Genomic DNA, 23,188 nt, shown 5'->3' on the forward strand with positions numbered 1-23,188 from the left:
TTCTGAAGTAGCTATGTTAAGAATACTTCCTTGCTTCGCAAAATTTATAATAAGAACAATAAATGTTTTTAGATTTTAAAATACAAACAAACAAACTACAAATTAAAATGATCAAATAGCAATTAACAAAAAAACAAATAAGCAATTTAAAAAATAACTTAACGAATAAATGAAATTTGGCAACGCCAATATTTATATGAAAGCCCGACCTCATGTTCATGCATGTGTTCATTTGTTTCTTGTTTGCTTCTGGTGCCATGCCACCTTGAACTTGCATCGCTTACTGAACAAACCAATTCTCATTTATCTATGAATGTAAATTTATTTACCTTCGATTATGCCTCGTTCAAGAAACGTAAAATCTCTGAAGGAAATATGTACATTGTTTGTCCGAAGCTCATTGACAAATAGGTTCAACGAATTGATTGATGACACTACTGCAAAAAATGCCATAAACTTGTTGGCAAAAGGAGAAGATGACGAACTTAACCAAAGTTTCATACCTTTTTTGGATTTATTACGTAAGCTTAATGGTTATTTAATAAAAGTAAATTAATGGCAACATACTGCATTAGTAATTTGATTATTTTTTCAGCTTTTACACTTTTGTTGAAACTTCCCCTGCATCACATCAGACCACTACGCCAAGGAAATAGGATACTGTGGTGTTATCTTAGAATGTTGATAAAAAGGGATAGCGCAAGCATTTATATGGAAACAAAACAAATAGTTTGTGGATTCCTTGACATTGCCTCGAAAAGATTTCCAGTTAAGAAACTAATTGCTATAATTAGCTCTCTATACATTTTTATAATTTTACTAATTCCAAAATCTTGGTGAATTACAGAAATTGAAATCTTTGAGAATAGCTGAAGTGAAAGAAGACATCAACTTGCATGTTTCGTCAAACATTCACAGATTTCAGTATTTACAAAAATTATGCTTTTGGCATTCTGATATAGGAGACAGCTGTTTGATCCACATTGGAATTTTTCTTAAAGATTTGAGGTATATTGCTTATAACTTGGACATGGTGACATGATTGAGTACTTTTATAAATACTAAGTGAAAATAAAGTATACTAAATAAATGTGCCATAAACTTGAATGAAATGTATCTGTTAGCATGTAGTAACCTATATTTATTTTAATTTGTGTGTGTGTATAGGGACCTGGATGTTGGAGGCTGCCTAAAGGTTACAGATGCTGGAATAGCAGGGTTGTGTGTCAGTGTTGTTAATTCCGGACCGGAAAGTGAACTGTTGGGCAAATGCAAGTCAATAAGAAGGTTAAAGGTCCATGGATCATCCGTTTCTCGGGAAGGCGTCAAACTCGCCCTTAGAAATTTGCCAGCGCTTCAAGAGTTAGATGTACTCACTGTTCATCACTTGGCAGAGATGCATCAAGCAGACTTTATGAGCCAAAAATTGCTGGACAAGCCTAAATATTCCCTGACTGTTTTGGATATTCCTCCTCGTTATGGCTCCTACCTCTACTTGGCTGGCAGCCTAGAGTTGATTGCTTTTCTGTGCCCTGCACTTACTAGGGTGAATGTTGGGTCAATTGGATTAAAAGAAGAACGTGACCTCTTAAGCTTATCGACCCTGGAAAGACTCACCGAACTCAAAATCGTCTGTACGGTATCCGACATCCTCACTTTTTCTGGCGGTTTAGTTCCTCTTTTAAGTGTTAAAGGTAATTCGTTGACGTCACTGGAACTTTTGAATCTGCGCCCAATCCCAAGGTTTTCCACGAACATATCCATTCTTATCCAACTTTGTCCTAACCTTACCTGTCTTAAACTCTGGCGGAATTCTTACACGACAACCAGATGGATGGAAGAAAGGATGGGAACGATTCAACGAAAACGGATCAAGTTGAAAAATTTCAAGTTTAAGAAACTGAAGAAGCTTACATTATGTGGTGAAATTCTATCCACAGACTGGATATGCCTGCTTTCCTCTCCCTCACTTACGGATATTGAAATTCGGAGTTGTGATGCACTCACAGACCATGTCCTTCAAGAGGCAGTCCAATCAAACGAATTCAACCATCTTAAGAAACTAGACTTGTTTGACTGTAATTTTGTGACTGAGAAAGGTATCGAATTGTTCATGACAGAAAGCAACCCTCTCAAGGAAATCAATTTGAACTGCTGTAAAAAGCTAACCAAAAAGGATGTTGAAAATTGGCAAAACAAATCCGTCGAAAAGAATTGGGAATTATCTGTCCTGTTTTTGCCTTGTGAGTCGGATGAAGAAGATGGAGAAGAAGAAGGAGTCCAAGAAGAAAGTGAAGAAGAAGGCGAAGGAGAAATTGAGGTCTGAGAGCAAGAAAAAAAGTTACAATAAGAACGCAAAAGTGAAGATGAAATAACAATTGAATAATATTAGAGTAATAAGTTTGAAAAAATTGTCGATGCATTTTCTATTCCATGTTTTGTTTATAAAACCCACCTCTGTAATTCTAATGTTCGTTCGTCAAGCAAAATGTAAAAAAATTTCCAATAAAACGGCAGACCGAAGCGCCAACTACTTCAATATTTTAAGTTCTCTGTAGTTACTTTCTTTGCCCATTTAATTTAGTACCCCAAACACAAAGAAATTGAATTTCTAGGAAAATTTCATGTCGATTACGAAGTTCAGGTTATCTATTTATCCGTTTCTCGGGAAGGCTAAAAAAACTGTCAGCTCTTGAGGGTTGTGAGTTGTTTTTATTTTAGTTCAATACTTGGCGTTAATCGTCAAGCACATTTCGCTAATTGTATTTTTTTTTTCTAAGTGAAAAACTAAATGTTTACTGATAGCCAATTAGCCGTACTCGTAGTATAACAATAAAAGTGGAACATTTTCAAACGCTCGCGGTGAATTTTAGTGCATTATCTACCTCATAGGTGGCTTTTCCGATCACGTGACAAATGATTAATTAAGTATGTCAATGCCGCTTTTAGTTTAAAATGTGTCTGAAGGCAAATTTGACAGTAGAAAATGGTAGAAATTTAGAGGAAAACATTTTTGTTGAATTCTCTACTTGCTTGAAATATCTAGAATGACAGGTGTAAATTCACTCCTAACATTTACTTTGATCTTTGTTGCATGGTGTTTGGCTAGAACCTATTGAATCTAAAGATTAATCAGATCCTAATATGAGCTGCAATCTCTTATTTTTCATCTATTATGTAACTATAGAAGAGATTTTAAGGGTTGTAAAGAAATTGTTTATTGATCTTTAATTTGAGTAAGTTTTGTTTCAGCATATGATGGAAGAAAATGTCAGCTGTGTTACGTACACATTAAAGAATGTAAGCTGTGTATCTGGTCACAAGATATCATCAACAGTGCCCCACAACCACTAGAAAGCTGCCAGTAGGCCTACTTTGACCGAGGTAGATTCCTATTTGTTAGAATTCCTATTTCAGCTTAGAAATGAAATCGCTTAAACTCAAACATCAACCAAAAGACGTCCTTTGGAGGGTATTCTTTTTGTTTTATTTACTGTGATAGTCAGCTAGTATACTAGTGCTGAATACATGTTGATTTACCTTATATTCAATTGAATTTGAGGAAATTAGTGTATTAAGGAAATTCGTCCTATGCAGACTTCATACTTTGTTACAGTACTATTTTCATTAGCCTATTCATCCACTTTTTATGGGGTTTTGAAGCGTAATAATACATTCTTTTTTCGCAATTTTTCCCTATCTGATGGAACGATTCCGCATTGACAATATGGAACCAAATTTCCTTTTTAACACTCCGAGTGCGAGAAACGAATGCATTATCTTCTCCTCCCACGAGTATCCGTTTATACTTCATCCAATAAAAAGAACAAACAAGTTATAAATATAAAAGTAGGTAACCATGGACGAGTCTTTTTTTAACGATGTGTGTACTCATTTTTTGTTTCTAATGCTTTTACTTTTTGTTTTTTATATTTACAGTTATTTCCTAGGCAATAAATGCATAGCGAAACTCGGCAACGAACTGGTTTCTTAGTGGTTTCTAGTCAAATCAAGGACGAAGAAAGAAAAAAAAAAAAGAAAACATTAAGCTCCTTGTATTTTCTTATCATTTGTCTGGGTGCTATTATTTTCCTATTTACTTTTAGCCAAAACCCAAAACTAAATCTACTGTTCTTTACCCCAGAAGATGTCAACTTCTTTCAACTTCACGATTGTCCACATGCGATCATTCAATCTCAACTTCGGTCATCTTTGAATCTTCTCCTCACTTTTGTCAGCCACTCATTTTTCAGGTAACTGTTTAAATCAATGTAGCCTATTAGCAGTATTACCCTCCGATTTCAACAACTTAATTATTCTCATTAATGTAAAGTGTTATCGCATATCTGTTAAAGTTTTTCGCAATAAGCGGCAAATATCCAGCGTTCGGGTTGAAGCTTATAATGTCAATGCAATTTGAAACCGTTACAAAGAACCTTTTGGCTATGCATCCTGTTCTACCTACAAAAAATGAGTGGGGTAATGCCGGCTTGGAACTATTTTGAGCCAAGGTTGAGTGATTGAATCGGACAAATTCCGGTTCTATTGCTTTCGGATTTTGAAGCACCGCCGTCATTGAGAACAGGTTTGAATACTACATGGCGTTCGTAAAAATAAGAAGACTCGTGTGTTACGTGCCATTGATTGCTCCAGACACAATTGTCTTAGACAAACGCCTAATCCAATGACACTTCATTTACATTTAAAAAGTTACCTGAAGACGGTCGAAAAATTATTTAGATCTCACCCAATAGACTCATCGTGAAAAACCTAGTGATTCAAAATAACTGTGAGGAGCCCTTTTAAAGGATTTCAATCAAATGTCAAACAGGATTGACTTTCATTGCGTGATGAGTGACAGTATTCCTATTGTTGTCGGATAGACTTCCATCAAACAGCTCCGTTGCTGTAGGGTGAATTAGTTAACAGTTGCGTGCGTCTTTTGCGATGATTCCTTGACTATCTCCGGGCTACAAGAATTTCCTTGTTCGATGTGCCAAATATACGTTAAGGCACCACCGTAGACGTTGCCTTTTTTCCTTCTGTATCTTTTGCGTGTACCGTTGGATTGCGATGCAGGCCCGACATTTATTAATACCAATTTATAGTTATTATTTTGTCCCTTGTATAGTTGTATTCAAATGGGAAAAATCGCCGACTTAATTCATTTACACATTTACTAATCTTAAAATCATTCAGTTAGAAGGTTTTGGTTTTAATTGTTTTTGGTTGCGTCTAATTTTAGAATTATGTTCTAAATTTAACTGTTTACATTGATACATTTATCCAGCAGAGTAAATAACTTAGGATCAAAGTCGGATCGTTTCGCTAGAGAAGGGAATAAATGGAAGGTCCTTGGATAAGACTTAAGAGATCAAAGAGGTAAGATATTAACAGGTCCGTTATTCTTCTGTAGGTTTTCTTTTAGTGACCTTCAAATGTTTTAAATTGGCGATATCCTCGGGTAATCGTCGGTCCGCAATATGTTAATGCTGCAGGGTAATAAGCAACACGCCAAATGTGTATTAATTGAAATCATCGACTTGTTTGCAGTGGTAATTTTTCCATCAAGATCACGTATACATGGACATGTATGGACGTTGTTCCTGCCAAAAATGGCCATCAACAAGCCAAAACTTCCAGGGAGAGATAAATTATGCAATTTTATTGAATTTCGGGTTATGTGGTCATAAGAGGTACATCAAGTGTTCTTGTCTTTGCTGAAATAGTGCAGCTCCCAATCATCGAGATCTGTCCTTTTTTAGTTGGATCAGGGCCAACAGTTTTAAGTCAAAGTCATGGCCGCATTCATTCTTCAGTTTTTGTTAGCAAAGATTGCTTCTTTTTTTGTTTTCTACCTCCACGACCAGCTCACCATTTGGCTCAGTTCAAAATTTGGTGTCGAAACCTGTTCAGATTTTTTTGGCGTTCTGGAAAAATCAAGATTACGAAGGAGTGTGTATTTCACGTTAAAAACTGGAAAATTTAATATTTACATACCAACGTATGTCCTTTTTTTTAAATATTAGCGGGTCGAACTTAAAAGGGGACCACGTAGCACGTACACAGCGAATCTTAAAGTTCAATTCCTTACGCAGTCGACGGTCAGTTGTTGTTTCGAAGTGGATCCGAGTGGATGCTATTTAGAGAACGGCGTTGAATACCCCGTAGCTCGACATGTTATCACAGGTGACCGGGTCGCTGAGTTTGTGGGCGTCAATTCCGTCCTTTCTCGCCACCTATCTCTACTACAGCATGTTCGAAAATAGCAATCCGGAAGGATTTGTCACCGATGTTACCGTAGGCATTTCACAAATTTCTTAGTCATTATTAATTCCCATTGTTTTCAATTGAAAATGTCGTGTTTGAAGATTTGTATCGGTGGTCACAGTTCTACCAACGTTTTCCTCTTTGTCTTAATTCAATATCACCCGAATAAAGGAATATTAACCTCAAAGAGGTTAACTGCTTCTAGTCACGTAGCTACGAAGCTCAATTTTGATAGGAAAAACTGGTTTCTCTGTAATGATTTGGTTTGCTTTGAAGAGGTCGCCCATTTCTTGTTTCTTTGATTCATCTGTCCCCAAAAAAAAAAACAAAAAAACAACTGAACCTGTTTGATTACTGCGATCTTTTTTTAATTCTATTTTTTCAGTCGTTTTTGACGGAATATGATTTCATCGTCATTGGAGCCGGGTCTGCTGGTGCGGTGGTGGCCAACCGGCTCAGCGAAGTGTCGGATTGGAACGTTTTGCTGCTGGAGGCAGGAGGAGATGAGCCAATGGTTGCCGATATTCCCGGAACCGCTGCTTTCCTCCAACGAAGCAACGTTGATTGGAATTACAAGACCGTTCCTCAAACTCGAGCCTGTCTTTCCATCGAAGGCCATAGGTGATGCAAAATGACAATGATTAAATACAATTCGATAACTAACTCAGTTTGATTTTAAAACAGGTGTTTATGGCCAAGAGGTAAAGTTCTCGGTGGTTCGTCCGTCCTCAATTACATGATGTACATTAGAGGCAACAAAAAAGATTATGACGAATGGAGTAAAGAGAATCCTGGATGGTCCTACGACGATGTATTGCCGTACTTCATCAAGTCGGAAGACAACCGGAACCCGTACGTAGCGGCCAATACAAAATACCACGGAACGGGTGGCTATTTGACAGTCCAAGAGCCACCGTACAAGACGCCATTGGTCACAGCTTTCATTGAAGGAGGCGTCGAGATGGGATACCAACATGTTGATCCTAACGCGCATCAGCAAATAGGTCTGTCTTAAATTTTCCCTTGTTTCTTATAGAATGAGTAAAATATCAAATGATTGAAAAGTTTTCAGGTTTCACCAGTGTGCAAGGAACGATTCGCAGGGGAGCGCGATGCTCCACGGCCAAAGCATTTCTTCGGCCAGTGCGCAAACGCTCAAATCTTCACATTTCAATGCATTCGCATGTCCATAAGATCATCATCGACCCGGTAACCAAGCAAACGACTGCTGTCCGCTTCGAAAAGAAAGGCAAAATTTACCAAATCAAAGTTAACAAGGAAGTTGTCGTCTCGGCTGGAGCCATCAACAGTCCGCAAGTGTTGATGTTGAGCGGAGTGGGTCTAGCAGATCATCTGAAATCATTCGGAATTCCTCTGATTGCCGACCTGGCTGTTGGCGACAATCTTCAAGACCACCCTGAAATTATGGGCATGGTCTTTAACGTCGATAAGGTATTAATTATACTCGTGCAACTTAACCCGTATTTAAGTGTTCTTTTTGATTGATTTTTCTTTTTTTTTTTTTCAAAAGCCTTACGGGATGATGGAAACACGGTACTATAATTTACCAACGATTCTCAATTATACCCTCAACTCCAATGGGCCCATGTCCATGTTGGGCGGATGCGAGGGTCTTGGTTGGATTAAATCGAAATACGCACCAACTGAGGACGATGATTGGCCGGATCTTGGACTCACTTTTCTCTCCGGAACTGCCGCATCCGAAAGCGGCGGAATCCTGCGTCACAACTTTGGTTTCACTGATGAAATTTGGGATAGCTATTTCAAGCCGTTAGTCAATACGGACATGTTGCAGTTTCATCTTTGGCTACTTCGCCCTCTGTCGAGGGGAACCATACGGTTGTCTTCATCCGATCCTTACACTCCTCCTCTGATCGATCCAAATTATTTCAGCGAAACAGCGGATATGGACACTATCATCGAATCTTTGAAATTCGCCTTAGCTTTGGTCAAAACAACAGCGTTCAAAAAATTGGGGACGAAATTCTACGACAAGATATTCCCAGGCTGTGAAGGCTACACCCCGTGGACGGATGATTATTGGCGCTGTTTCGTCCGTTACACTTCATCCACCGGATACCATCCGTCTGGATCGTGCAAGATGGGCCCGTCCACAGATACAAAAGCTGTCGTCGATCATCAATTGAAAGTTCATGGGATCAAGGGTTTGAGAGTGGCTGACTGTTCCATCATGCCAGTGATAGTGTCGGGCAATACTAACGCTCCAGCGGTGAGACTTTTAGTTGTTTTTCTTCCATTGAAATGTTTATTATTATTTTTTTTTTTTTCGCTTATTTTAGATTATGATTGGAGAGAAAGTCTCGGACATGATTAAAGAATCTTGGCTGAAAATAAAAAAGGAAAAGAAGGAAGATGTTTCTCAGCTCAAAGAAGAGACTTTGCTTGTTGAAGAAAATGAAAAAGAGAAGCAAGATTAACACTATTTATATTATGACCATACATTATCATAAATTATCTCGTAATAAATTATTATAATTTTCTAGATTTTTTTAAAATTTGTTGCCTTTCGATTTATCACGTTTTTAATGCAACCTTTAGTGGCTTAAAGATGTGTTGCTTTTTTCCACTCAGAAAAATTGGTATTCAAATTCAGTCAGCCACATTTTTTTTATATGATTAACAAAAAAAAAATTCACACATAAAAGTAAATTTATTACCCCGGAAAATCTACTGATTGTTTTAGTACATTTCCCCAGTGTTCCACTTCCCTAGTCTCTAAATAAATACTCATTGACGTTAACGTATGACATTCTAATTATTGCTCAAGGGTCATTCCATCCCAACTCGAATTTTTTCGTCGCGGAAAAAAATAGAAATGTCTGATTTTTTTACAGTGTGTTCCTTATACATCAATCATGCACTGTGTAAAATATTAGATTTTTTTAAAGAAACCGGAAGCTGAAAATCAAATTCAAAGTTTCTGGTTTAGCAATAAAATTTTAAACCGAAATCGCGATTTTCACCTTTTTTTACCGTTTCCTTTCACGGCAAGGAAAAACAAAATTAATGAAAAAACAGGAAAAAATTCGCTCTTTCGAATGGTTTTTTTTAAATTTTTATTTTGTTTTAATTTGTTACCATAAAGTTAAGTTAAAGGTTAAAACTTTTCAAGGCCCTAGCAAAAATCTCGGACAAGGCAGAAGCCTGAAATTTAATACTTATATAGTTACCCATAGTCTGTATGAGCATAAAAATTTTCAGCGTGGGCAAAGTATGCGTGAATTAGTTATAATTATTTTAAATTTTCCAGTTCGGCCGTATCTGTTAACACGGGAAAATAATTTCAGATCATGAGATTCGAGGATAACAGAAGCCGCGACCCCCATGGGACTTCGCGTCTAGGAATTTTTAGCAAGTCCCCTCTCTTTTTTTGCGTCATCTCCCAAGACGCGAAGTCCCATGGGGGTCGCGGCTTCTGTTATCCTCGAGTCTCATGATCTGAAATTATTTTCCCGTGTTAACAGATACGGCCGAACTGGAAAATTTAAAATAATTATAACTAATTCACGCATACTTTGCCCACGCTGAAAATTTTTATGCTCATACAGACTATGGGTAACTATATAAGTATTAAATTTCAGGCTTCTGCCTTGTCCGAGATTTTTGCTAGGGCCTTGAAAAGTTTTAACCTTTAACTTAACTTTATGGTAACAAATTAAAACAAAATAAAAATTTAAAAAAAACCATTCGAAAGAGCGAATTTTTTCCTGTTTTTTCATTAATTTTGTTTTTCCTTGCCGTGAAAGGAAACGGTAAAAAAAGGTGAAAATCGCGATTTCGGTTTAAAATTTTATTGCTAAACCAGAAACTTTGAATTTGATTTTCAGCTTCCGGTTTCTTTTAAAAAATCTAATATTTTACACAGTGCATGATTGATGTATAAGGAACACACTGTAAAAAAATCAGACATTTCTATTTTTTTCCGCGACGAAAAAATTCGAGTTGGGATGGAATGACCCTGGATCAATCGGTTGTTGGTTGAAAAAGTAAGTGATAGTGGGTCTACTGTCATTGATTTACTGGAAAAAGGAGAAGATGATGAGCTTTACAAACGTGTATCGAATTTTTTCGATTTATTGCGTAAGTTTCAAAATGTTACATTTGGTAGACCAAACATTTGATGTGTTGTTTTGATCCCCTTTTTCAGCATCAACACTATTGTTGGGTATTGCAAATCTTATTCCTTTCAAATTCCGCCAGAAAGAGAGGTCTAAAGGAAATCAGTTGCTGTGGTGTTACCTGGAAATGCTAATATCTGAATGAATCGCCATGGTCAACCAAACAGCTGAAAATGTTGATGGGTTTCTTCAAGTTGCTTCAAAAAGATGTCCAGTAATTTGCACAAGTTACCCTTTTTGTTGTACATCATGACTTAATTTTAATTTTTTTAGTCGTTGAAAAATTTGGAAATCATACGTTCTCCAGGATCTGATATCTTTCCTTACAACCTGGAACCATACCTCCAGAGATTTCAACAACTCAGAGTATTGAACATTGGAGATGGTGAAATTGGGGACAGTTGTTTGGAAATTCTTGGTGCTTTTTGCAAAGATTTGAGGTTTAGCACTTATCAACTTGCTTTTCTCACTTAAAATTTGTAATAATTTAAATTCTCTTGTTTTTATTTTAGAGAACTGGATGTTTCATTCTGTTCTAAAGTTACAGATGTTGGATTAGCATCATTGTGTGTCAGTGTTGATCATTCGGGAAACAGAAATGAATCACTTGGTCTATGCAAATCAATTGTTAAGCTATGGACCAATGGAACCCAAGTAACCAATAGTGGCATTCAAGTAGCCATTGAAAATTTGCCTGAATTGGAATACTGTGATATGGCGTCAATTCAAATCTTGGCAGAGATGCATCAACGGGACTTCAGGAGCAAAGAGCAGCTGGAAATTCCCAAGTATTCCTTCGTTGATTTGAAACTCAAGAAAAAGTACTCTTCACCTTACACTTGGGGTTCACTCAAGATGGTGTTGTCTCTTTGTCCGTCCCTGTTAAAAGTGCACATTACTACGATAGCTGGATTGAGGAACGCAGATCTTTTATCCCTTATTTCTGTTGAAAGACTATGTGAGCTCATCATCAAAGGATGTGAAGATTCAAGTGAAATTACTTTCGATGATGGCGTTACTCCCCTTCTGGAAGCTAAAGGACGAAATTTGAAGGTACTGAAACTTCAGGATCTTGACATCCCTATCAATATCAACACCATCTGCGAACTATGTCCAAATCTTGACGTCCTAGCACTCACGGGTAATCGCAAGTACACTACCTCCACGTGGAATTCCTCTCGACCCAAACGGATCAAGTTGGACATTCCGAAGCTAAAGAATCTCGTCAAATTAAGCCTGGGATCCTGCTGTGCTAGTTGCCGTGGTCCCAGTCCCAACTCTTGTATTCCCTCCGAAAATCTGGCGTTTCTCTTATTATCACCTTTACTTGTGGAAATCGACATAAGAAATTGCGATACGCTCACAGATGATGTGTTACTAACAGCTGCACAGTCGAATCCTTTCTTGCATCTGGTGGAATTGGTACTAGGTGGTTGCCATTCCATCACCAACAGAAGTGTCAATGTGTTTATGCAAGAAAATGGAATCAAGAAGGTCTTGCTGATTGGCTGCAGTAAACTGACATTGGATAACATTGTCACATGGAAAAACAAAGCTATTCAAAACGACTGGAATTTCATGTTGGGCTGTATTGTGTTTCAAGAGCTTCCTATACCTGAAAACGATTAAGTTGGGATCATTTTAAGTTACATAATTTGTCCTCCGTTTTTTGTACGTTTGATGAATATTTCAATTTCAACTCTTTGTTAGTGTAAAACATTTACTCATCTAAATGTTTGCTCATCCTGAAATGTTTCGGAAATTGAATACTCAAATCACAAAACCTAAATTTGTTTAAAACAGTTTGCTGAGGGGCTTTTTTTCTTCTTTAAAATTCCCTAGAATAATACAGTTGTGTAAGTCACTTCAGTTTGATGTAATTAAGAAAAGTGCTTGGCCGTGTGAAATATTTATATAGTATCTCGCTGGCAAAATATGCGACGTTCTAATTTAGCCTAATAACAACCATAACAACCAACTTGTTATTGCGCCTTACATTCACCCTTCGCTTGTTCAATAAAGCCCCGTTAAATCCTCCGCGCTTTGGTTTCTCTTTACCATTAAGTTCGAATAAGAGCTTATGCTATGATGTATTATGTTCTGCAATATGTTGAGCGAAGATGAAGTGGAAGTGAATGCAGTCCGTTACCTTTTCTTCACTACAAATCAGTCGCTCTGCTTAAAGCCAAGTTAGTATAATCAAGTCCTCCTGAGTCCTGAATCCTGATGAATTTGGTCGTTATTATTATTGTTCTTGATTTTTTTTTTTTTTTTTATGGTTATGGCTGGTTGGCTGGACACTGGAAAGGCCATCTGGCGGTCAGAGTTACCTTCATTTATTGGGCGCATGCTAGCCCCTACCCCTACCATCTTCTTGGTTCTTTCTTTGACAGTTGAAGTGTTGGTGCTTTGTTAGAATGGGATGCGAATTTTCCTCTGATTAGGGTTTTGATTTTACCTGAATTGTGTGCTGATGGATTATGGATCATATCTTCGAAAATTACCATTGTTAAATTCGAGTGACTTCGTCTGTAAATTGTCGGTGATGTGTTCTATTCCGTGTATGTGTTGGATAACCTTATTGTTTTCTTCAACTTAGGGGACTTATAGGGAACTTTAGGGACTTGTACCGGGTACCTCCTCATTGGACAATATGCAGCAATACGTTACGTCTGGATAAAATTCTTCATTGTTAGCAAAACTGATATCTCTTTTATATAGTAGGAATATTACAATTACAATAAGTAGCACAAGATTAGTATGGCCGTAGGAAATTTAGCGTTCAAATGAAAAAAGATGTGTAGACTTTTTCTTCGTTAAAATGAACTCTAGTAATTACGCTGGCGCAGCCAATAAGGCAAGAATTTATCTTTTGCTTCGTAAACCGGAACGGCGGTGGTAGATGGAGTTTGGTAGGCCGGAGTAGAGACAACCACGACGGGGATGGACGTTGTGCTGTACTCGGGCTCCTTGTAAGCCGAGGTAATAACGTGAGTGCTGGCAGATGTGTGCTCATGCTCATATTCAGCACCAACGGCCGAAGTAGCATTTACATTTTCATCGCCGGAATCCTCATTGTTTTGGCCATCGGTAGATTCTGATTCACTTTTGGTCTCAGTATCCTCTTCGTCATCCTCTTCGTCCTCTTCTTCGTGTTCTTCTTCTTCATATGCATCGGCTTCAGCAGTCTGAAATTATGACATGCGAAAAAGAGTGACACGTTAAATTACTGTTAGATTTCTCGATTTGTTTGTAGTTACTTCGTAGGCTGCTGGTTCAGAGATAGGTGAAACGTTATCAACCTCAGAATAAGTTAGGACGGGGGTAATCGGCGTGGAATAAACCTACGATTCATGAGAATTGGTTAATAGGATCTTATTTGTATTTATTAGACGAGAGTATGTAGTCTTGAAATGTTTATCGAACCGTTTCGGTGTTAACCGAGTTAACTGGTGTGAGATAATTGGGTGCAGAGTTGGCTGAGTCGGAGTAAGTCAATGAACCAAAGTTAACTGGCGCTTTATTATTATTATAGGACGCGGCAGATACAGCCAACAAAGCAGCGAGGATAACGAACTGAAATTACCAATTTAATAGTTAGACGACGTAATGCAATTGCGTTTTTTCGGTTATACGACTGTATAGGAATTAATTCTATTTAATTTTACCTTCATACTGGAAAACAAGAACTGCGAGTTGGGGAAGATAGTTCAATCGGTTTGACTGTGCATTTGACAGTGACTGTGCCGTCTTTTATACAGAGCCACCCATTATAGTGGGGGGGTTCGTTTATCGATAAAAGGATATTTCACATTCGAAATGAGATATTTGAGAAAGCGCAATGGTTCTCGTTGTATGACGGGAACCAGTTTGACTTCAGTTGCCCAATAATTCCAAAAGTTCTCCTAAATCGGTGCTTCGTGAATGGAAGTCGGAACCAGTAAAAGTCACATGGGTGTAAGGGTGAAAGTGTCATTTATGTTGAGCCACATAAATTAGACTGTTGTGGAGGGTGGGTAAAAGAATCTCAAAATTCGTGACTGTATCTTTTGCGCAATTGCAACTTGTATTCCAGCTTGTGCTAGTTATGTGTTGATTAATCGGGATCCGAAAGTATTTCTGTCATTTTTTTTAAGGTAAATTCATTGGCTGGCGTACATGCATGAAAACGATTTCTTTTTTATATTTATCTGTTAAATTTGTTTATTCCTTATAAAGAACGAATTTCAATTCCATAATAACACCGAAGCTTCTGTATGTATGTATATTTGTACGATCGATACCCACCTGGAGCAGCGACATCTCTCTAATAGTGGCCATAATGAATTAACTGAATTTGAAAGAGGGAAGATGAAAAGAGTGTTTGAGAAACATAGTTTTCATTAGATGAGTAAGCGAACTGAAGTACGGGATGGAAGGAATGGAGAAAACTGGTGGATACAGCGGAGATTCGTCGATAATAATATTATCAAAACAATCGATGTTGCAACTGTTTTCCTCTTCTTGAAACAGCCAGGTCCCGTCACAAGTCACCCACGAATGCTCTTTCATCTCTGACACGGTAATCCTTCGACTCGGATCTTTGTCCAGCATCTGCTTAAGCAAATCCCTCAGTTGGGCAGAGGTGTTCAATTCGTCCGGAAATCTTAATTCTTGATGTTGAATTAATTTTTGCAGGGCCGAGATGTTGGTGTCGCTGAAGGGCAGAGCTCCGTAGACGAGAAAATAGAGTGTGACCCCCATGGCCCAAACATCCGCTGCCTTGCCGTGAAATTGACCCGAGCCCGCCAGTGCTTCCGGAGCGTGAAAAGCCGGCGTTCCGGCCGCGGTTTCCAGCACAATGTCTTCCGCTCCGTGGAACTCGCAACTGACACCGAAGTCGGCAATGCGCAACCTTCCGTCACAGCCGAGAAGCAAATTGGCTGGCTTGATGTCACGATGGACGACATGATTGCGATGCACTGATCATTTGACGAATACAAATTACGTCAGTAACTGTACACAATTTAATTTCAAAATAATTATAATGAACAAATTTGTTTTATTACGGTAGTCAATTCCTAACAACAAATCACGAAAGTGTATCCTGGCTTGATTTTCTTCCATCGGATTACCGTTCGGCTCACCCGACACAACTGCTCCCAGATCAAGTAATTCAAAAGCTGCAATTTTTCAAAATGAATTATAATTTACGCTTAACTTTAAATGCTTGCCAACACTATTATACCCAAGTAAAGATTGTCTTGAACTGGGTCGTCCAACACCTCCACTAATTTGACAATGTTAGGATTGCTCAATTTCTTAAGAACGTTGATTTCACGATAGATGCGATCCAGCGGATGAGATGTCGATCCAGTGCTTCCTTTATCAGATTTCTTTCTTTGCGGGGCTAGTCGACCGAAGAAACCGGCCCTTTTCAACATTTTCTTCTTGGAAAGGATTTTCATGGCCTTATTTTAAAAAAAAGGTGAAATTTTGATTAATTAATGTCCAGTCAGATTTTCCAATAATTTCACTTGGTGATAAAATCTTTACATAGTTTTGGTTGTCAAATTTGCTGTAAGCCAACTGGACGATTCCATAGGATCCCTAGACGATGTAGATAACTATTAGTTTTATTTTAAATCAAGGTTATCTGGAATATAGCGAACTTACCTGGCCGATAAATTCTCTTAGCGAGTATTGGTTGATTTGGGTCACCTCACATCTCAATTGAAAGTTAATTTGATCATGACATTTTAAGCTATTCCAAGTTGAACAATCGGAACAAAAATCCAAGAAAAATGGAAACAAAAATCGACTCTCTGTTAATGCAAATAATTTTTCCCATGCGTAGGTTGTGACGTGTGTTGCCGGAAACGGCAGAAGGAAGTGTGGAGCAATCGACCAATCGTTACTTTTCAATAATGAATTGGGCTATCAAAAATTCAATTGCGTGCACAGCTGACGTTTCCGTTTCGTGTCTTGATTAGTGCTCCGGAAGATAAGCAACGAAGACAAAAGGTTATCTACCCATGTTTTAGTTATCCTTCCTACCGCACTTATTACCAAAAATCAAGCGCCTTGGCATTGAAAACTTACTGACTTATTTTTTAAATTTAGAAACGCCAGTAAACATGAGTTAACCCAGTCGGTCGCCCTCCCGGACGGCCGCACCCCAGTCGTCTACTACAGGGCAGACAGCAACGGATACGAGGCTACCTACTCCTCAAATTCGGCCCCGGCCTACCAAGCCCCGTCTGCACCAGTCTACAGGGTCACTCACCAGCCACTCCTGCCCGTCCTAGTGCCCTACGTCCCTCCTCGTGTGGAATACCACGGCCCTCGGCGATGAGGCTACGGATTGCCGGCCACATGTGGCACAGCCACGAGAGGTAACGATTGCCTCGGCATTTGACGGAGTAACTGGGAAACGTCCGGGCGACGGTGATAAAGCTACGAGTCGCCGGCCACATGGGGCACAGCCGCGAGAGACAACGAGTGCCTCGGGTGTGGACGGTGGAGATGCGAATCGTCCGGCAGATGTGGCACCGGCCACGGGAGCAAGACCACGACACGGTCCACCGAAGATGCCGGTGGTAAACGTACCGGCGTCGGCCGACCTCGAAAGGTCTAACCCGATAGAGTGGATAGATGACGAAGATCTAACACCCAAGCAGCTCAGAGCTGAAGTACGAAGACGCGACCGAGCGCAGGCAGCGTGGAAACCGAAGCCCGCTGCTCAGAATGCGACGGGGGTTGATCCGGACCAGCGCGAGGTGCTGGACGGATAAAACCAGCTACAAACCCCGCCGAATAATGCAGGTAAACACCGACACAAATCGACGGTCCTCGGAAACTGTCGGACGGCAGGTCAGGCCCATGTGCCCGACCTTTCTCTTAAAATGGGCCGTCAAACCAAGACATTATGCGGCGGAACATTAGCTACTTTCCTATATAGGGAAGGCACCCCTGTTTATAAAAATTCTTAAAGTATGGACTTAGAAATATTTCGACGACTCTATCGAAATACTACCCCGGAGCAAGAGAGTAGATCGGGGTAGCAGATGACTATCAACTCGGTAAGATAGTCGGAGTAGTAGAGAGTTTGGTGTAGTACATTCAGCAAAGCTGGATGGCCAGACTGGAGTAAAATAGCCGGAGAGATAAAGAGCACTCCGGCGGATGGCATCCGTAGTCCCAGGATGGCCGGAAGATTGCAGCGTAGAAGAAGAAGCGCGTGCGGATTTTATCCATTGGGACTTAGAAGAAATTAGAGAGAATGGACTTAGAAGAAAATCCATTACTCGAGAAACCCAGAGGCTACCCACCCCAAATGGGCCAGCCGTGAAGACGATAAAGAGGCAAGACACGTGCCGCCCCGAGGCTACCCATTCCAAGTGGGCCCGCCGCGAAGAAGATAAAGGGCGAGACTCGCGCCTCCTATAGTCCGCATTAATTAAATGATATAATTTGACAATGTTGTTATTACCATGCCTGTAATTGTAGTTTACTTCACAGCGCCAATGCGGGCTAATAAATCACTCATTCACAAGCACTCAAACAGTAAGCATCTCTTTATTGATCTTCTTACTAGAGTCTTAGAGTCACCCCCTCGGCCTCGAAGCGCCGTTGTATTGAACACTGTTCAGGTTGCCAGCCTCAGTCGAGAGGCCAGCCTTTGTAAAACAACTTGTAAAGTTGGGACTTAGAATCGCTCTCGATTACGGGCATTCTAAGTGTCGGGACTCGGACACATCCGAAGGACTGACTGGAAGGAGCACACGCCTTGCTGTGCCTTCGAGTAGCACGGCACTCGCTCTCCTTCTCGGGCGCCTAGTACGACCAACCGTCGAACGGCCCCATCCCGGGACTAACCCACCTCTACTCCCGGCCAACTTGCAGTCGACTCTGCGAGCAGTTGGAACCGCTCGTCTATTCTGAGTTAGTGCCGAAGTAACTAACTTAGTCTGATTTGTCTTTGCAGGCCTGTACGAGAATTCACCCATTCTTCAGCCGAAGCAAGACTTACTTCTCCCGATCGAGATTAGAAAGTAAGTACCGATTGAGCGATCGATAGCTCTAGGTCCGGCCGAACAAACTGGGAGAAATCCCAGCGAAGTATCGCCGAGCTCACCGATATTTCACACCTCGTGCTCCTACTTATGGATTTGTTGCAGCACCTTCCTATCGGTATTTAAACGGAACGGAACGGAAATCTACGTCTGTCAAGTTACAAATGTTATTAATTCAACAATCATCGCTTTTTGTATCATTTGGTGGCGCACAGGCCTGCGCATTGCTTTGTTGTAACTCGCACAACTATTGAAAATTGTCTACGGCCCCCAGAGATAGTATCTGGACCGCGAAGAAGAGAGAAGTACGAGGCAAGTTTCTCCAGGGAGATGTAGTCATACTCACTAGGCTTCCGGGTTAGACACATGACCCTCTAAAAGTTTTCATTAGCTGACATTATCTATTTATCTGAAAACATTTAGTTAAGAATTCAGTGAAAATTATTAGCTACAGATTGTTTCTATTACTTAAAAACAGTTAAATTGTTATCCGATCTCCTTTGTTAAACTTTTTAACAACTTATGAAAGTTACGACCATGTCTGTCTGTGACTGACTGTGCAACCAACTTAAGATTCAAAACTCATTACTAGATGTCGCCAGGGTCGCCGATGTTGTTCTTTCATGGTGAAACGAGGCGAAATGAGCGAAACAAATTTATTTATACTTACTCCTGTGATTTCAAATACCAAATTTAACTTCGTATCTAATGTAGGTTTACCTTTACATAGTTTTCTTATTTTTATACTGTAACAACTTATTCTAGATTCTAGATCAAATTCTAGATGCATACTGTCAGTCATTCCAACAAGTTGACTTAGTGCTCAGTCAATTTCCATCCATTAGATCCTCATGCTGTCAAAAGCCTAAAACTCATGTTTGAAGAGCACATATAGTGGAATATAAATCTGCCGAGATAAGGTATTTCCCCATTACTGCTGTATCAATCACCAGACCATTACAATTCAGATTTTAATATAACATAGGTATTCTTGCTTATGAACCATAGGATCTTTTCTGAATCTCGCAATTTTGCTGGCGTACGCTGCAACAGCATGTTTGTTGTTATGGCTGTTTTTATACTTTGGTTTAGAAGGCTACCCAGCAAAGAGATAGGTAGACCTTTATTTCTTATAGGTAAATTTGTGAAAATTTGTAAATAACGTAGAGGATTTCCTTGTCCCATTTCCACTTAGAGTTTCAGTGACATGAAGAGTGTGAAGTAAACCACCTATCACCACGCTACTGCAATACTTCATGACACTTTCTTTAACTCATCAGGAAATTTATCTCAACCTGTGGAGTAATGCTGTTGGTTGCTGTGAATTCCAGTTTTACGGTTTTGTCATGATGAACTTTTCAGTGTGCTTCTTAGAAAAGGTAAAGATTGATATGCTTTATTCATTTTTATATTTTCATTAATTTAAAACTTTTTTTTTTTACAGAACACACAGTTTCTTTGTGGAATTGTGTGGTCCTAGCACAGATATTCTTGAGCCAACGCTGGCTTTTGTCCATGACCAACGTTCTGCTCCATCCTTATCTTCCCGACGTAAGCTCATCCAGCTTCTGCTTCATCGCTTCGTACACAAAAATACAACTTGTCATACTTCACTGACGAGTTGGAACACTTCAGTGGTCGCTTCCGTGCCGCTGTTACACACCTGCAGTCACTCACCACGGGGTTATGCCCAGGTACCCTACAATTTACTTATTTTCGTAGATTATCTATTTTAATAGTATACTTACTTGTGTCTGTAATAATTCCGAAATCAGGCCCTACTTGCGCGCAAACGTATTGTTACTTAGACGTTTTTTTTCTAACGCTAGATGGCTTTTCGATAATTGTCAGCTGTCAAAACAGTCAGTTTCAGTTACTTTAAAATATCTTTAAACATTTATCGGCAGCTGTTGTGTGGAAATTTGTTTGTGAAAACTGACGATAGCTATTGCCCCCCAAAAAAGCTCACTTGTTAGATTTTTAATAATGTGTTTTTTTTCTACTTCCGGTTTTCTGATTTCATTCAGTAGTTCAGTACATATTCATTCGACGCACAAAAGAACCACAAATTCGTGATCCTCGTCAAATTTGTGGCCTGAATTAGATTATTAAAAGAATTGACCTGAACTATAGTTCAGGAAAATTCTCGATTTTGGCCCAATTTTGGATTTCGTTTAAATCACACCTAATCGACCCCAAATTTCATGGAGATCACGAATATGTGGTTTAATTTGACGACAGCTCAGTGGTTGAGGCGTTGTATTACTTCCGGTTTACTTCCGGAAATTTTTTCATTAAAGTAGCAAGTGAGCTTTGTTCTGTTCACAGTTCTCAATATTGCAAGCATGATTTTAAGTTAAAAAATTGCATCTTTAAATCTTTGAGCTAAAAAACCTGACTTTGATTGATTCAGGTAATGCAGAGGAGACGTCGAGAAGATGAACATTAAAACATCTCCGTTATCTCCAAAATGTCAGCGCGGATCATCATTTGTTGTTGGTAATATTTGTGTTTGTGTTAGTTAACCCGTTGTCTGCCACGCCCTTGTTCTCCCCTAGCTCCTTAGCACGGGCCGCGCTGTTCGGTCTCGTGGTTTTCATGCCGCGGGGTCGGAAAGTCGCACCAGCCCAAAATTCGCCGCAAGGCGCCTGTTAGGCAATGCACCATAGGGACTTCCCCCTTGTCGATACGGTGATGGATTCTAGAGGTTGTGCATTCCATCTTCTCCTGTCACCGTGTCAGCCCGGACTTGTCAGCAATAGCAAGTCCCACCTTTGTCATGGATCCTTTAGACATGGCGCGTAGAGAGTAGAGAACAACCTACGGGTTGTATGGCGTGGCAGCCAACGGGTTAACTTAAGTGTTTGTATGTATTTATGTGAATGTAAAATGTGGTGGAATTGTGGGTGGAGGTGGGACAATAAAGCAATTCCTTTTAAAGTTTTTTGTTCGGTGTGTCTTTTAAATTATAATAAAATCATGTTTAGCACTTGACTTATATATTTCTTACAACTTTGAAGTTTTACATAAGTTAAAGTCAGAAGTGGATCATCATATCCAGACTCTTTAAATAACTTTTATGAGGAAACAAACACTATCTGCAACTCCTGCGGCACAGCAATTTCAGGAGAACACCAGCACAGCTACTTCAGTTCTTTTTCTTCAATCCTGTATTAGCTGCATTATCACATCTCTCAACTGGAAACAGGCTGCAAAACCACTTCACCTTGAACAGCACAGGCATAGTTTAAGTTTCGCAAAGTCCTATGGGGAAAAATGAATAATATTTTCCATGATCAAACTTAAGATGAAAAAGAAATTGTGTAAAACAAATGATATCAGATAGTTTTCCAAGATTCCATTAGCAAATGAAATTTTAAATGAAGATTCAATCCCATCAAAAGAGAATTCTTTACATGTAATTCTTAAGTGTTAGAAAAAGTTGGTAATACAGAGTGGAAATTTTTGTTCTAGTTTTATCAGAAGAAAATTGTTAACTCAAAGGAAGCTGATGATATCTGAAATATGATATCTTTCACAGAAACTATTATTTGGAAGCAAGAAATAGCACCACTTAATGTCTACATCAGATCAGAGTCTACTTGTCAGTTGAATTCTTAAAAAAAAAGACGCAAGACTTCCCAAGTTACAACCAATAAATTCAATCAACTTACCATTTCAAAAAGTCTTTCTGCAATGACACTTCAGGATAACACCAGCTCGATAAACTGCACGCAGCAGCTGCAGCTCAACTTGACTCAATCACACCTTTCAACAGCTGGCTGCAACAAAACCACTGTGGCCATGATGCCAGCCATGGAGCTCAGAATTTTTTTAGTTCTCACATTCTACAACAGTTAAGCAACAGGATCTCCAAAGTCCAACCTGAACACCAACTAATAAAATCTATAGCATCGTTGAAGGGAAATTGATCAAAAAAATTACTCTACTACCTGTAGTGTTTCTGCGTCTGCGTGAGATGAGATGTACATCCGAACAGGTACAGCTAACAACGGACGACATTTCGGCAAATGGAAAGCAGTTTCAGTCCACGTGATCGATTATTTGGCCAAGTGGAAATTATATTCCAGATTGCCTGTAAATTCACACGGCAACGTCTAGGATTAATTACATTTGTGAAATCCAAACTAGAATTTACCATTAAATTTCAATTCTGAAAATGTAGATCGACACCGAAATTCCGTAACGAATTTGGAATACCTTTTCACTTGGCGTTTCGGAACAAACTGGCGAAAATTTCGTCCTCTCAAAGTCACTCGCGTCATCTGGCGGACAACTTGATTTTAGCCACCTACTGACGGAGCCAAAAGATTCCTCCATGATTACCACGTTTGACTGTACGGAAAGGAATCAAGGATGGATGGATTGTCGGACATTTGAGATATTTAAAATTCAATGAAGTTCTACTGTCGGACATGAAAATATTTTTAGAATCGTTGGAGTTCTATTTTCGGACAATTAAAATATTTAACATTCAATGTAGTTCTATTGTAGATCTTTGCCCAGGACTTGGGCAAATCTGTAATATTATGAATATCCTTATTTGAGCTTGAGTTAAGAAAGATATTTTTCAACAAAACAAGAATAGCAGGCGTTATGCATATCACATCTGAAGTGTTTTAACTACAATGGATATAATTTTTAAATATCTTTCTTCTGTCACGCAACAATGAGATGGCTTAA

General features: G+C 39.2%; 5 protein-coding genes and 2 long non-coding RNA genes across 11 annotated transcripts; 4 read left to right on the top strand and 3 right to left on the bottom strand.

Annotated features, from left to right (window-relative positions):
• The first annotated feature begins 197 nt into the window (after positions 1-197).
• On the top strand, positions 198-2,541 carry LOC124349592. Its single transcript, XM_046800331.1, has 4 exons — positions 198-521; positions 596-768; positions 848-1,008; positions 1,168-2,541. Exons 1-4 carry the CDS (start codon positions 338-340, stop codon positions 2,324-2,326), a joined length of 1,677 nt encoding a protein of 558 aa, XP_046656287.1. The 5' UTR covers positions 198-337; the 3' UTR covers positions 2,327-2,541.
• A 410-nt stretch (positions 2,542-2,951) lies between these two features.
• LOC124349533 (glucose dehydrogenase [FAD, quinone]-like) lies at positions 2,952-8,794 on the top strand. 4 transcript variants are annotated; one of them, XM_046800219.1, is made up of 9 exons: positions 2,952-3,384; positions 3,760-3,849; positions 3,940-4,253; positions 6,030-6,300; positions 6,656-6,891; positions 6,955-7,274; positions 7,343-7,722; positions 7,802-8,521; positions 8,592-8,794. In XM_046800219.1, exons 4-9 carry the CDS (start codon positions 6,178-6,180, stop codon positions 8,727-8,729), a joined length of 1,917 nt encoding a protein of 638 aa, XP_046656175.1. In that variant the 5' UTR covers positions 2,952-3,384; positions 3,760-3,849; positions 3,940-4,253; positions 6,030-6,177; the 3' UTR covers positions 8,730-8,794. The 4 variants fall into 4 exon arrangements, with proteins under 4 accessions (XP_046656175.1, XP_046656176.1, XP_046656174.1 ...); XM_046800220.1 differs by lacking the exon at positions 3,760-3,849 and having other exon boundaries at positions 2,952-3,097; positions 3,253-3,384; XM_046800218.1 differs by lacking the exon at positions 3,760-3,849.
• Positions 8,795-10,270: 1,476 nt separating this feature from the next.
• LOC124349696 (F-box/LRR-repeat protein 4-like) lies at positions 10,271-12,467 on the top strand. Its single transcript, XM_046800489.1, has 4 exons — positions 10,271-10,392; positions 10,460-10,644; positions 10,704-10,870; positions 10,943-12,467. Exons 2-4 carry the CDS (start codon positions 10,582-10,584, stop codon positions 12,057-12,059), a joined length of 1,347 nt encoding a protein of 448 aa, XP_046656445.1. The 5' UTR covers positions 10,271-10,392; positions 10,460-10,581; the 3' UTR covers positions 12,060-12,467.
• A 636-nt stretch (positions 12,468-13,103) lies between these two features.
• Positions 13,104-14,166, bottom strand: LOC124350027 (yemanuclein-like). Its single transcript, XM_046801005.1, has 4 exons — positions 14,099-14,166; positions 13,857-14,006; positions 13,691-13,774; positions 13,104-13,618 (listed from the first exon to the last, which is right to left on the bottom strand). The coding sequence occupies exons 1-4, from the start codon at positions 14,102-14,104 to the stop codon at positions 13,259-13,261; spliced, it is 600 nt and encodes a 199-aa protein (XP_046656961.1). The 5' UTR covers positions 14,105-14,166; the 3' UTR covers positions 13,104-13,258.
• Positions 14,167-14,628: 462 nt separating this feature from the next.
• LOC124349881 (calcium/calmodulin-dependent protein kinase kinase 1-like) lies at positions 14,629-16,108 on the bottom strand. Its single transcript, XM_046800806.1, has 4 exons — positions 15,966-16,108; positions 15,658-15,880; positions 15,479-15,592; positions 14,629-15,391 (listed from the first exon to the last, which is right to left on the bottom strand). Exons 2-4 carry the CDS (start codon positions 15,875-15,877, stop codon positions 14,757-14,759), a joined length of 969 nt encoding a protein of 322 aa, XP_046656762.1. The 5' UTR covers positions 15,878-15,880; positions 15,966-16,108; the 3' UTR covers positions 14,629-14,756.
• Positions 16,109-18,954: 2,846 nt separating this feature from the next.
• Positions 18,955-20,936, top strand: LOC124350378. 2 transcript variants are annotated; one of them, XR_006920862.1, is made up of 6 exons: positions 18,955-19,194; positions 19,269-19,404; positions 19,470-19,599; positions 19,680-19,863; positions 19,929-20,178; positions 20,898-20,936. It is a non-coding gene; the product is annotated as an uncharacterized LOC124350378 (long non-coding RNA). The 2 variants fall into 2 exon arrangements; XR_006920861.1 differs by having other exon boundaries at positions 18,956-19,194; positions 19,493-19,599.
• Positions 20,937-21,484: 548 nt separating this feature from the next.
• Positions 21,485-22,978, bottom strand: LOC124350373. The gene is made up of 4 exons (XR_006920854.1): positions 22,644-22,978; positions 22,438-22,580; positions 22,159-22,380; positions 21,485-21,748 (listed from the first exon to the last, which is right to left on the bottom strand). It is a non-coding gene; the product is annotated as an uncharacterized LOC124350373 (long non-coding RNA).
• Between the last annotated feature and the right edge of the window lie 210 nt (positions 22,979-23,188).

The sequence above is a fragment of the Daphnia pulicaria genome, chromosome 7 (genome assembly GCF_021234035.1).
Source record: "Daphnia pulicaria isolate SC F1-1A chromosome 7, SC_F0-13Bv2, whole genome shotgun sequence".
Lineage (NCBI taxonomy): Eukaryota > Metazoa > Arthropoda > Branchiopoda > Diplostraca > Daphniidae > Daphnia > Daphnia pulicaria.